We start from the raw sequence: 13,433 nt of genomic DNA, 5'->3' as shown, positions 1-13,433 counted from the left end.
TACAGAATGGAAAACACACGCGATACATCCAAATCCCATTAACAGCTGCAGCAAAATGATCAAGAATCTAAGAACACATTTTTTGCATTTCAGACAATTCAACCCCCATAAAAGAATAAAATAAAGGAAAAGAAGACTTATCACAAAAATCTATGAAAAGTAATGAAGCTCTCCACCGCAATTCAGAAAAAGCAAAATGATTATACAATAAATTCTATTAGATACTGAAGAATAAATATATCATTGAGTTTAGCAATAAATTATGGTAATAAAGAGAAATTACCATTATTTAAAATGTTATTGTTTATTACATAGTAAATTTAAGATATTTTTCAAATAAGTGTTTTGATAAATTTTCACTATGAACAGAATCATGTATAAACATCTCATTCATATAAAATGGGGGTCATGGTCACTATCACAGAAACAATAAAGTAACTAATACAGATTTTCTTCCTGTGCCATTCGCACATATTTTTTTTAAAGAGTAAAACAGCAATTTCCTTACCTGAACGTGTAGAAAATATCAAATATAAATGAATGTATTTTTTTTTTTTTGGTTTTTCGAGACAGGGTTTCTCTGTGGCTTTGGAGCCTGTCCTGGAACTAGCTCTTGTAGACCAGGCTGGTCTCGAACTCACAGAGATCCGCCTGCCTCTGCCTCCTGAGTGCTGGGATTAAAGGCGTGCGCCACCACCGCCCGGCTAAATGAATGTATTTTAAAAAATTCAAGCTGTCTAGCACACATTAAAATAAACTTACTAGTTTATGTCACAAAAATAGTCAAGGAAATATGTGTATAGCCACATAAGCTGATTTTATTACTCTATAAGAAAAAGAAGAGTGGGAACATGCTAAACATGCAGTGATAAGATTAACTGAACTGCACACAGAAATTAGAATGTGAACTATCACCCATCAGCAGGTAGGACCTCTGAGAGACACACAGCCAATGGTAGAGCATGGGTGAAGGGTGAGCCTTTTCATTTTGTTATGTCTTTAAAGAAAAGATGTTGGAAGATAAAGAAAGAAACACTTCCTTCAAATAGAACAACATACTGTGATCACCTATGTTCATTTCCACTCTCTAGAGTTATGATGTAATCATAGAAATCAAACTAGAAAATGCCAATAATTGACTAAGTTCCCTGGCTCTATTTCTCTAATTATTGTATCCTGTTCATGATTACTGTTGCATTAACTAGGCAATAGATTGTTTGAAGTCCTGAAGTGTATTTTATCACAAAGGTTGGGAGCACTAAATATGATAATGAAATTAAAAATGATTGCAAACTATATGAAAAATAGCAAAACAGAAATAAGAGTTATATTTAATTTAACAAATATAAAATGGGGGTCATGGCCACTATCACAGAAACAGTAAAGTAAAAAATCATCAATGATGAGCATAAGCAATAATGAATATTGTTACATGCAATAAAGAAGGAAGAAGCAATAGATGATAAATTTTATGGAAACACACTGAACATTTAGCTCCACAGTCATAGCCAGGTCAGCATTCTTGTTCTGATGTCAGTGTATTTTTAGAGCCATGGCTAAGAGAGGGAGCATGGAGCTGACTGATAGACCACTTCTATAATAGCGTCTTGCCCTTGGAAGTGATTTATTACCTTATTGACTCAGATATGTCTACTGGAAAATAGGGTGACCAGGAGTGCTTACCTCCTGGAGTTCTTGTGAGTACAAAATGAGTTATATGATATCTCTTGCAAAATATGGCCAATGTGTTTTTTTCATCAGTTTGATTTATAATGTATATGGTATTCTTGGAACATGTTTATTGGACAAGAGAAACCAAAGGCATGAAATCACACTGTACTTTTGGATGAGACAAAGAAGAACCGTTATTATTATTATTATTATTATTGTTGTTGTTCTCTCAAGATAGTCTATAACTGGATGATTATTGATTAATCCTTGATGGACTTAGTCTTCTGCTTCAGGACCACTGTAGAATAGCATGCTTCGCAGTTACATTCCATTCCAATTCCCTTCATGCAAGAAGAAGCTAAAGGGTGGCAAACACCTATACTTGGCAAAGAAACCACAGAAACAAAACCTAAAATAGTCACTGAAGCCTACTCTAAATGAAATAAATTTATTAACCACTGCTAAACTCCACAGTGCAAATTATTATTCTATATTTCTGCAGAACACCCATGAAATTCACTAAGTTTCTCATTACTCATCTTGAAAACCGCATTATTTACGTTGGAGGTCAAAACTCTATAAAGTTACAATTTAACACAAAAATGTGGGCGAGGCCAGTATGTCACGTTTTATAAACGAACTAACGTGTAGAAAGTCTGATGCCCTCTTCTACATGCTTACAATGGAATCCAACCACCTTTCACTGCCCAGGCAGGGCTCTCTAACGTTTCCTTGGTGAAGGGCTAATTAAAAGTTGCTGAAGTCTTAAATATGGCAGCATCACTAACCGCTATCTCTATCCAAAGAGCACACAAATAATTTACAAGAGCATGTTTTGTATTCATTTTATTTCCCTTGATGGAAGAAAATCAGTCTCTGTGTTTTCCTGTTTATTTGCTTCTCATGTAGTCAGACACTCTCTGGTCTGGACCATTGTATGTCGGCTTCTGTGCCCATTCTCCACATCTTTACGCCAAGCATTCCAAACTCCCAATCTGACCTTATCTTTGTCCGACTAGAACATTTTCAGTTCACTATTATTCTCCAAACAGGATCCCAAGTCCTAAACGTCACTTAGAAGCCTGGTATGTCTCTTCTCCTCTTTTCACGTTTTCTTGCCAGTTACCAGATCTTCCACTCTTTTATCGGAGCTTCACGGCTGACATTTATTTATTCACTTAAAATAACTTTATTGACACTGACAATACAAGTGCTTTCTTCCTTAGTCTAGCTAATTCATATTTACTTTTAACATATTTTCTTTCTTGCCCCAGTCCCATGGCTCGAGCTCACATATACACACAGGCAAACCCACATTTACTGCAGGCTGAGCTTTTCCTTGAATGTCAGCTTCATCTTTCTGTCCAAGTTCGCTGGAATTTCTGTGTTCATTGACTGCCTTTCAGAGTGGTTGTCCTTTTTCCCGCCTGCTTTAAGACAATAGTGGTCCTTGGACATATGTAAAATGGAATTCATTTTTCATTGGGTTTTCTTTTCTGTGGACCAAGGATGAAAACAAGGCCCCTGCTTTCTATTTGGCTCTACCCTACAGTGTATTCCCAGTATAAAAACCTATCTAAGCCTTTGGGATATTTCTCCAAACCCTGTCTCTTGCAACAGATATCAAAATGCCTAGAAAAATATAGTGCTATTATAGAAATCTTCTACTTTCTAAACTATACCGTGTAGACTACATTAGTACATAGAAACTGTTCCGTGTTGGGGACCCTCGGTCTGCCTAGTTCTCTCTGTAAGTGAAGTATTTCGCCAGGCAGAATGTGTGCGGGACTCTCACACCTTTCTTCTGTGTTAGACAGGACTACGAAGAGCTAGAGAAGCAGCTGAAGGAAGTGTTTAAGGAGCGCAGCACAGTCCTGCGGGAGCTGACAAAGACGTCTCGAGAACTGGACGGGATCAAAGTCAACCTTCAGGTGAGCTGGAAACTGATTTTGTCACTCACTGGACAGATATACATTTTAAAACAATTCTCTCTACATCTCTGGGCTTTACCACTCCCGTTAATAATTATTATTGTTTTGGCTTTGAAATAAAATGTCTTTTGAAATGGTCTAGAGACCTGCAGTTTCCAAATAGCAAAAGGAATAAACTGTGTACTTGGCAAAGCCATCAGTTTCTCCCAGCTTACAAAATCAATTTGACCTCTGTGTTCTTGACATTACAAAGTGAGGAAGAGGAATTAAACTGAGAGTCAAAGAATGTAGGAAGAGTATTTAGAAGATAAATTTAGATTCTCTCCCCCCCCAGGATAGTTCTAAAGATACTTTAAGCAACTTCTTTATAGAAATGGATGAATTTTTTACAAAGGAGACTATCATGTTTAAAACAAGAGAAAATAGAAGCAAGATACATTTTAGATAAAAAAATCTTTCTAAAACATCTAATAGTACTTTAATTTTTCCTGTGAATATACTTTTTATTTTAGTTAAAATAGAAAGTTTTATCATATATTATGTTCTAATTATGATTTTTTTCTCCTCCCCTGATTCCTCCAGGATCTCCCAACCTCCCTTCCCACTAAGATCTACCCCTCTCTCATGAGAAAACAGTATATAAGGCATAATAATATAATATAATAGTATAAAACAATCAGAATAGGACAAAAACAGAAGGAAAAGAGCCAAAGAAAAGCACAAGAAAGATACATAAAGCACATAAAGATACAGATACACCCATGTTCATACCCATTAGAAACCCATAGAAAACATAAAAGCAGAAGCCATAATGTGTACAAAAAGAACTGTAATGTAAAAAACTTTATGGGACACACATAAAGACAAAGAGTGACACTTTTTGATGTCTGACTTTGCACATTGCATTCACTGAGTACCTACTGTGTACTAGATTCTTTAGTGGCACTGTATGACTTAATTCTTTTGAATAAGTAGAGGAAATAGTACTTTGATTGTGATTTTTTTATGGCGCATAAGTTATATATTCTAAAGACAGTAGTTCTGAAAGTCAGTAACGACTTCAGAGTTTAAATGTAAGCTAGTTTGCTCCAGAGACTTTTCACACACCACAGAACTGAGGCTTTCTGTATGTTGTCTTGGGCCTCAAGGTCTATATGCTACACTGTTGCCATGATGACACTATGGGGAAGATGATGATGTGATGGGGAACCTCCTTCAGCCAATGGCCTTTGAGAGACTGTACCAGGTTGGAGCATGACCTTTGGATTCCCCAAAAGCCCATATCCTGCCCAGCTCTCTCTTCCCCTCTCTCTCTCTCCCTCCCTCCCTCCCTTCTTTCCTCCTTTCCTCCCTCCCCCCGTCCCCCCCCCTCTCTCTCTCTTTCTCTCTCTGCTTCTTGCACTCCATACCTTGAGGTTGGACCCCTGTTCCCATTTCATGAGTTTTCCCCCTTAATAAAGAATGGCCTTAAAGTACACCATTTTGGAGTCAGACTCATGTTCCCACCACCACCATCTTTTACCATTCAGCATTCAGCTTCAATGGTGGTGGTGAAGTCAATCACTAGAGCATTGGTTTTGGTCCAGCTCACATGCTCGGTTATCTTTCCATTGCTCTTAGTTAATTTCCACATGAAAACTTTATTGTAGTTACTAATCTTCCTTTATAGCTACAAATACAGTGTTCAGAAAGAGCACACAGGTAAGCAATGAATGAGACCAGCGTTTGAATTTATTGTTTGAACTCTCATGCAAATTGTGCTATGCATTGAGAGAGTAAAGCAAAACCCCACCCTACAGGAGTGGGACGCATGTAGAACGATTGGGAGGTGCCTGAAGCATAGTTCTGTGCATCTGGGCATCAGATTTTGAAGAGTGAAGAGGAGGAATCATGAGGCTACACATTGATCTGCTTTTCTTGGGGGAAAGCTTAGGCAGAGATTACTGAGAAGAACATTAGCAGGTAAACAAGCCTGGGAGGAATATTCATGACATCTGCCTGTCCTCATGGGGAAGGGACACCTGGTACAGGAGCATGTCATCAGCAGATGGCGAAATGCCCTGGAGAGATCAGTGATTACTGTGTTCCCACGACACTCTTGTTTCCTTAGTGAAGGTGTCTTCTTATACACCAGAATGTTGCTTAAGAAAAATGATCATGGAGCTGTGATTTTTAAAGGGGAAAATTGTCTCTGAAATATTGTTACAAGTTTGAGAATGACTTTTTGTTTTGTGGCACGTAATACACAAAATGTGTTTTTTGTTTTTTAATCTTAATAAATCCTCTTAGCAAAATTTTCTGCAAAATTAGCATGGCATTACGTGCATTATAAAATGAAGAGTAGAGACGTAAGTAGCTCACTGGATGTGGGTAAGTCATTCACATAAAAAAGATAAAAGTTAGATCAGATTTCAAACATAAAGTAAATGTGTGTGTTTGTGTGTGTGGTTTTATAAGACTTTTCCTGACAAAATATGAACAAAATGATCATTCATTCCAGATAGGACAGTAGCGACACCTCACAGGAACTATCCCACCTATGTCTGGCCTGGTGAACTGTTGAGTTTACGTGGAGTTTGTTAGAAGGCATGGGGACGGGAGGCTCGGGCCCCAAGCAGCTACCCCATCTCACCAACCTCCAGCAGCCTCTGCTGGGAGCCGTGTTTCATCTGTTCGCGTCAAGACAGGCTCTAGTGCTACGCTTGCCTTGAGCTTACCCTGTAAGCAATGATGAACATGCACATCTGCTCTTCATGCCTCCACTTCCTTAGCACCACACACCTCCTGCTGTGCCCACTTCTTTATGTAGTACTGGACTGTGTCCTGGAGATCTCCGCATTCTAGGAAATCATTCTATCTGCTGCTGAGTTGCATTGAAAAACTTATCGTGCCTTTAATAATGTGTTATTATTGGGCCCAATATGGGGTAAATCAGTTGGAAGTAATCAGTCACTCTGATTTCAAAATAACTGGCACATCCTGCCCAGAGGACAGAATTCCTCAATACATTCAATAGGTCTTCCTTATCTATTTAGTTTACTATTTTATTTAAAATGTTTTATTTAAAAACATTTCTCTGGTTTTTTTAAGTTTCTTCCTTATTTCTTAAAGTGTTTATTTCTTCATCTGTTTTCATTTCATGTGAATGAATGCTTTGCCTGCACATGCCTGTGCACCATGTGCATGCAGTTTACGTGGATTACATCAAGGAGGATGCTAGATTTCTTGTACCAGGAGTTACAGACATGCAGTACACATGTGAGGCCAGGAGGGTGTTAGATCCCTTGAACCCGGAGCTACAGACTTACACTGTGGATTCCAGGAGGGTGTTAGATCCCTTGAGCCCTGAGTTACAGACATGCAGTACACATGGAGGCAAGAAGGGTGATAGATCCTTTGAACCTGGAGTTACAGACATGTAGTACATACACATGGATTCCAGGAAGGTGCTAGATCCCTTGAACCTGGAATTACAGATAGCTGTGAGCCTCCATGTGGGTGCTTGGAACCAAACCTGTTTTCATTCCTCAAACTGCCCTCTTTGTCTGTTACGGGAAGCTATTTTTCCTAAATACACAGAGCACTACATACGGAATTGTTCCTACAGGGAGTCTCAATTAACCCTTGTCAACCACTAGGTGCCTCTGGTAAAGCTAACAGTGTATTATTCTCTGTTGAACACCAGGCTGAAACTGTTCAGGTAGCACCATGCTTTACAAGTCTTTGCATAACTCAGGCTAGGTGTCTGTTAAATAAACATTAAGGAACAATACATTCACCTCTAAACTCCATCATTCCTCTACCTTCACAGCTATTCTGTAGAAACCGTTTTTTTTTTTTTTTTTTTTTTTTTTTTGTTTTTCTAGACAGGGTTTATCTGTGGCTTTAGAGCCTGTCCTGGAACTAGCTCTTGTAGACCAGGCTGGTCTCGAACTCACAGAGATCCGCCTGCCTCTGCCTCCCGAGTGCTGGGATTAAAGGCGTGCGCCACCATCGCCCGGCTAGAAACCGTTATTGTTATCTAAGCTTTTAATATCAAGTATAAAGTTTACTCTATTAAACAGTTTACTGAGTATAAATAAGGATGTTGTTAGGAAAGGTTTTATATGACAGATCCTCTTAGAAGAATTTGGTGGTGGTGGGGGGGTTCTCTGTTCTAACTGACAGCTTCTGAATCCTAAATTTGCAAGTATATAAGTACTAATGACTAGAGTGGCATATGTTATTTTCTTAATACCGGTGTATAGTGATAAGGCATAAAATTATCTGGCCCTGTCTTTTTGTATCCTAACACCTTACTTAGAATAAGACACAGACATGAACAAAGAAGCACCTGCCTTTGACTGCTTTCAACTCCCATCAGGGTATTCCCTGAACTGTGCAGACAAGCTTTCTAGGAGCCCTTCCATTTGCTGAAATTACACAAGAGCTAATTCAAAATGCCTTCTGTAGACACACTAAAAAAATGGGAGAAGGTATTTTTTAATTTATTTTTGAGAGAGGGCCTGCTTTTCATCCCAGCCATCCAGCTAGCTTACACCTGAAATAATCACACAGAAACTGTTTTCATTTAAATCACTGCCTTGCCCATTATCTTTAGCTTTTTATTAGCTAACTCTCACATCTTGATTTAACCCATTTCTAATAATCTGTATATCACCACGAGGTCATGGCTTACCAGGAAAGATTTAGCATGTCTGACCTGGGATCTCCATGGAGCTCTCTTACCCTGCTTTCTTCCTCCCAGAATTTAGTTCTGCCTTCTCTTGCCTATGTAAGTTCTGCCCTTTTAGGCCAAGAAGTTTCTTTATTCATTAACCAATGAAAGCAACACACAAACAGAAGACCTTCCTACACCATTTCCCCTTTTCTATTTAAACAAAAAAAGGTTTTAACTTTAACATAGTTGTGTGTGTGTGTGTGTGTGTGTGTGTGTATGTGTGTGTATGAAAACAGAGACTGAGAAGCACATGAGATAACTCAGTGGGTGAAGTGGGTGAAGATGCTCTTCAGGCGAGTCCAATGGCTGAAATTTCACTCTCGGGACACACATAAATCTGAAATAGAAGGATTAACTCCAGAAAGCTGTCCTCTGACCTGCATATCTGCCTGATGACGTGTTTGACAACACATATATAACACATAAACACATGCACACACACGCACCTGAAAATAAAAATATTTAAGATTTACTTAAAAGAAAATGAGGTGTTTGTAGGTTGTTTGTCTCCAACATCTGAATGGTGAGCTTCCGCTCAAAGCTGTTCTTGTATTAAGAATTTAATATGTCCAACTGTGCATCGTGAACCCTTGTGTGTGTCCTTGGCACCATCAGTAGCTGGAAGGACTAATTTTTATATCTTTGTTCAATAAACCAAGTGCCTTAAAACCTGGCACTAAATATAGACAATAAAGTGAATGACAGGGTTTTATCTAAGACTACTTTCCCACATTTTTCTTTCAGTCTTTGAAAAATGATGAGCAATCTTCCAAAACGGATGTTCAGAAGCTTCTGGAGTTAGGCCAGAAGCAAAGGTAAGACTGGAATGCTATATTCCTTTCTAATCTTTCTTTTTTTTTTCTTTTAGTTTAAGACTTCCTTCTCATCCCTATTTTTGTAATACTGTTAAAGTATAGCCAGGGAGTTTATCAAAATCCATGTACTATAATGTTTGAGCTTTTCTTCTTGTGGACACTTGGGTGTATATAAAATTTATCCAGTGCTTTGTGTGAAGAGTTTCTCTCATTCAGGAACTGTGGAAGTGATGTGAGAGTCTGCATTTCAGGTAGTAACTTGGTAAAGGTTAGTTTTACTCAAAGCAATTAAGTGAGTTGCTAAGACCTATATCCTTAGGGTTTGAATGTTTTTTAAAATGGTCAAATTCAAAGTCCACATCATTCCACACTGACTGTTTGGTCAACAGGCAAAATGCTGTTAAAAATATTACACATCTCAAGTAACAGAATGATGTGCTTGTCGTCAGCCTGGGTCTCCACTGCTGATCTTACATACTGACTCTGAAACCTGTCATTGACGTGCTTTCACATGAGGTCACACTGTGGTTAAAATATCCACAGCATACATTATTCTTCATTGTTTACAGTGATGAGTTATTGTTTTAAACTATTAAATGTTAATGTTAAACTAATTTGATAGTTCTTTGTTTATTGCCTTTCTTGTGATTTATTTTAGCAATAGCAGTGGGCTATAGGCATGACAGACCCTTAGCCATCTACAGCCTGGCCAATATTTAAGGCCGTTTTTTTCTTTTTGTTTGTTTGTTTGCTTTTTTATATCTGTGTTTTGGGTTCCTCATTTGCAAAGTAAAGATAATTATCTTAGTGTTTACAAAAAGGGCTTGTTTGAAGGAATCTAAAGACGTTGACCTCTTAGAAATGGGAGTTACATAGTCTCCCCATTCTACTGGGGCTCTTGAAGTGTTGGAGTTGATAGAAATTGATCAAAAAAAAGATCTCATTTAAAAAGAAAAGGTTGGGATATCTATTGACCAACACAGTAACAATTTAAAAAGGTATATTTTTCTAAGAAAACATATGAACAAAAGGAATCAGCCAAAACAAAGTAAGATTTGTGGAAAATACTTCTTTAACAAAGGATTTTATCTCAATCAAAGCAAATGAGTAAAAACCCATAATAGGAAAAAAAACACAAAAATAGTATCTGCATAACTCAAGTCAATTGTCAGGGATTAAAGAGGGTGGAGGAACTGGGTCTGACGCAAAACCTTTGAAGGGCTGTCTCAGAGGGATGCCTTCAGTGTCCAGCATTGACCCTCACAGTGGGCAGCTCTGCAGAGAACGGGGCACTTCATTTCAGGAGAATTGTTATGCTGATTCTGTTTAGGAGGAAAAGAAGATGTAGGCTGTTGGGAAGCCATGGTTTCAAGAGGAGAGGAAGGACTGTGGAAGGAAGACACATTTTTCTTAGAATCACATGGCTTCAGAAAGTTCAGCCTCCCTCACAGGAAAGCACAGGTGTGGAGCCTGAGCTGTGACAAAGACAAAGACAATCCATGCCTTTGTTTTCACACAGGTCCCTGTGTATGTTTCTAACAACACAGAAAGCCTTTAGGCCAATCAGGAGAAGGGCATTGAGTCTGTAAAATATGTTTACGTAATCATCTACACCCCACCTTCATACACAAGTTCGCAGAAACTGAATGTCTGTTCCACCAAAAAGGTGAAAGAAAGCAGATATGTTCTCCCTGAAATATCAGAGTTTTATACAAAATTAGAAAACTTGTCGAATATAAATAACTCATTTCATGTGTACCATTAAAATCAGCATAAAAATCTCAATACATTTTAGCCATGGCTATAGGTAACTTTTTCAAAACAAAACTGTCTAACCTAGAATTCCCCTCATGAACAAATAACAAACTTACAGAGTATTTGTGTCTATCTGGGGACAAATTTTTAAATAAATCTAGAGGGTGTGAGAGAGCCACACACAGCTACATGAAGAGATAACTGGATAGTTCCCTGCTAACAAGAGAGAAATATGTGTGTAATAAGAGATGTAGAAATAACAGATTCTAAATAGCTGATAAGCGCCTGATAATCACATTAACAGATAGATGATAGATGACTCACGGTGCCTTATTTGGACTATTAAATAGAGCATGTTCATAATATATAACTACCTGGATAATATTCACAGAAGACCCTTGTGTTGGTAGAGAGACATTAGACTACCTAATGTCAGCACTAAAGAGCTGTAAGCAGAGAAACGACCCTGGGAGTGTTCTCAAGTGTCTAAGAGTAAATGAGAAAGCATACTTTGTCCTCTCTGGTGACTTGGGGGAGGACACAGAGCACTATGAGACTATTGACCACTGACATGCTTTCTGGAAGCCAGAAGGAAGCTTGGGAGAGTGACAAGTAATTTACTCTGTAAATTACTGATTGACTTAGCAGCTCATACCATCTGAAATTAATGCCTTCCTGAGAGGAAAATAGAGACTAAAATAGAGATGAAAAAGCTGCCCCGTGCTTGCACAATATGAGAACATTTGCTAAGATAAACAAGCATGTCAGCAATCTCATCCTGTCACCTGAGTTACTCAGTCTTAGAACTAGAGAGTTACTTCAGCATCAAAGAGGCTCTAAGGCAGCCAGGCCTAACTGGTCAAATCTTCCTGAAATGGGGTGTGGTGTTGAAGCAAAGAAGCCTGAAATCATCTTACATAGCATAGAAACTGGGAGTCTGGTCTGGGAGTCAGGCTTCAGAAGCTGGAGAACAGTGGGCTGGTTAAAAAGGTGGAGGAGGACTGAGAAACCAAGGACAACGGCAATGAGCATGAACTCTACAGCATGGACGGGCTCACTGTGAGCCTTGTCAGTTTGGTTGCTCACCTTCCTGGACTTAGGGGGAGCTGGGAGGACCTTGGACTTAACATAGTGAAGGGAACCCTGATGGCTCTTGGTCTTTGGAGAGGGGTGGAGTGGGGGTATGGGTGGAAGGGAGGGGAGGGAAGGGGGAGGAGGAGATGGAAATCTTGAATAAAAAAATGAGATAAATAAAATAAAAGAAAAAAAAAAGGTATATTAGAAAGGAGGACAGAATGAAGTATGCTGAGAGCTGGTTGGTAGATGTAAGGCCAAGCTACCCATCACACAGTAGCTCTGCTTGATGTAGAGATGCACAAAATTCTCTGCTTCCACCATCTAAAAATATTGGACTCGCTTATATTTATATTTGCGTATTTTATTTTATTGCAAAGTGTATTTCTGATCATATGTATGTGTGCCACATGCACGCCTGGTTCCCATAGAAGTCAGAAGAGGGCAGCCGGTCCCCTGGAACTTGGTTATGGTGCTCAGAATTGAATCTGAGTCCTCCTACAAGAAGAACAAATGCTTTTAACTACTGACTCCCTCCAGGCCCTTTGTCCAACGTATTTACTAACATATTACTGCTTGTTCTTTCTTGTTTCCTATTTGCCTATATATCATGATATGTGATTTTTTTATTCCTTTGTCTTTTGGAATATAATTTTATTAGATTATTATTCATTGTCCAAAACTAGCAATAGGTAGTCTAAACACAAAATCTAGAATGAGAAGTAGTAGCTACTATAAAATTATCTTGACTTTTTTGTTGACTGTATAATTCATATTTTAAACTGTACTTTCAGAAGACTGTTTTTCCTTCCTCCCCAGCAACCTTCCTTCATTTTTCCCTTCTCAATAAAAACAGCATAATGCCTGTCTACATGTGTGTGCACATATGCTGTGAACACCTGCCACTGTCCCTGTGGGCCTCAGTTTTCTGTCACTCACAAATAACATATTTTGATGTGATAGGTAACATGTGTATCTATTGCATATGATCATATTTTACATTATATTGAATTTAGTATTTGAATATCATACCAATATTTAATTATTATGTCACCAAAGTTCTTCGGTTAAAAATCTGGTATTCCAGATAAAAATATCCATATATGAAAATACCCGTCAAAGCTGAAATTTAGCTTTAAACCATGGATTATGGATTAAACCTGGACCACAATGATTTCATAATTTTTTTTCTCTCTCTTACCTGCCTTTTTCTGTCTCCCCTGAAAATTAAATTTGGGTGATCGCAGTACCTAAAGTTGAGATCTAGAAGGCACAGAGTGTTCCTGCAAGAGGAAAGAGCCCATCCTGTGGGGTATCCTGATCAAAGAGTATACTCACAGTCTCTATGAAGTTTTTTAAATGAGTTTAATGATTGTAGAATAAGTACTTTTCTTTTCTAAACTCCCTGCTAAAAATTTTGTTTATTGTGTCACTTAAACCTTGCCACAAGCCTACAAAGTGTTTTTA

The 13,433-nt window shown here is 38.3% G+C and overlaps 1 protein-coding gene across 1 annotated transcript in view; it reads left to right on the top strand.

Annotated features, from left to right (window-relative positions):
• The first annotated feature begins 962 nt into the window (after positions 1-962).
• Positions 963-13,433, top strand: part of LOC119814384 (leucine zipper protein 2-like) — a 165,950-nt gene continuing 153,479 nt past the window's right edge. Inside the window, exons 1-3 of the mRNA XM_042055415.1 lie at positions 963-973; positions 3,485-3,602; positions 9,067-9,137. Of these exons, the coding sequence (XP_041911349.1) occupies positions 963-973; positions 3,485-3,602; positions 9,067-9,137 (200 nt within the window). The remainder of the gene's footprint in view (positions 974-3,484; positions 3,603-9,066; positions 9,138-13,433) is intronic.

Source organism: Arvicola amphibius, chromosome 1 (assembly GCF_903992535.2).
Source record: "Arvicola amphibius chromosome 1, mArvAmp1.2, whole genome shotgun sequence".
Taxonomy (NCBI): domain Eukaryota; kingdom Metazoa; phylum Chordata; class Mammalia; order Rodentia; family Cricetidae; genus Arvicola; species Arvicola amphibius.
Note: the sequence above shows the minus strand (reverse complement) of the source record. Positions and strands in the feature narration are given on the sequence as shown.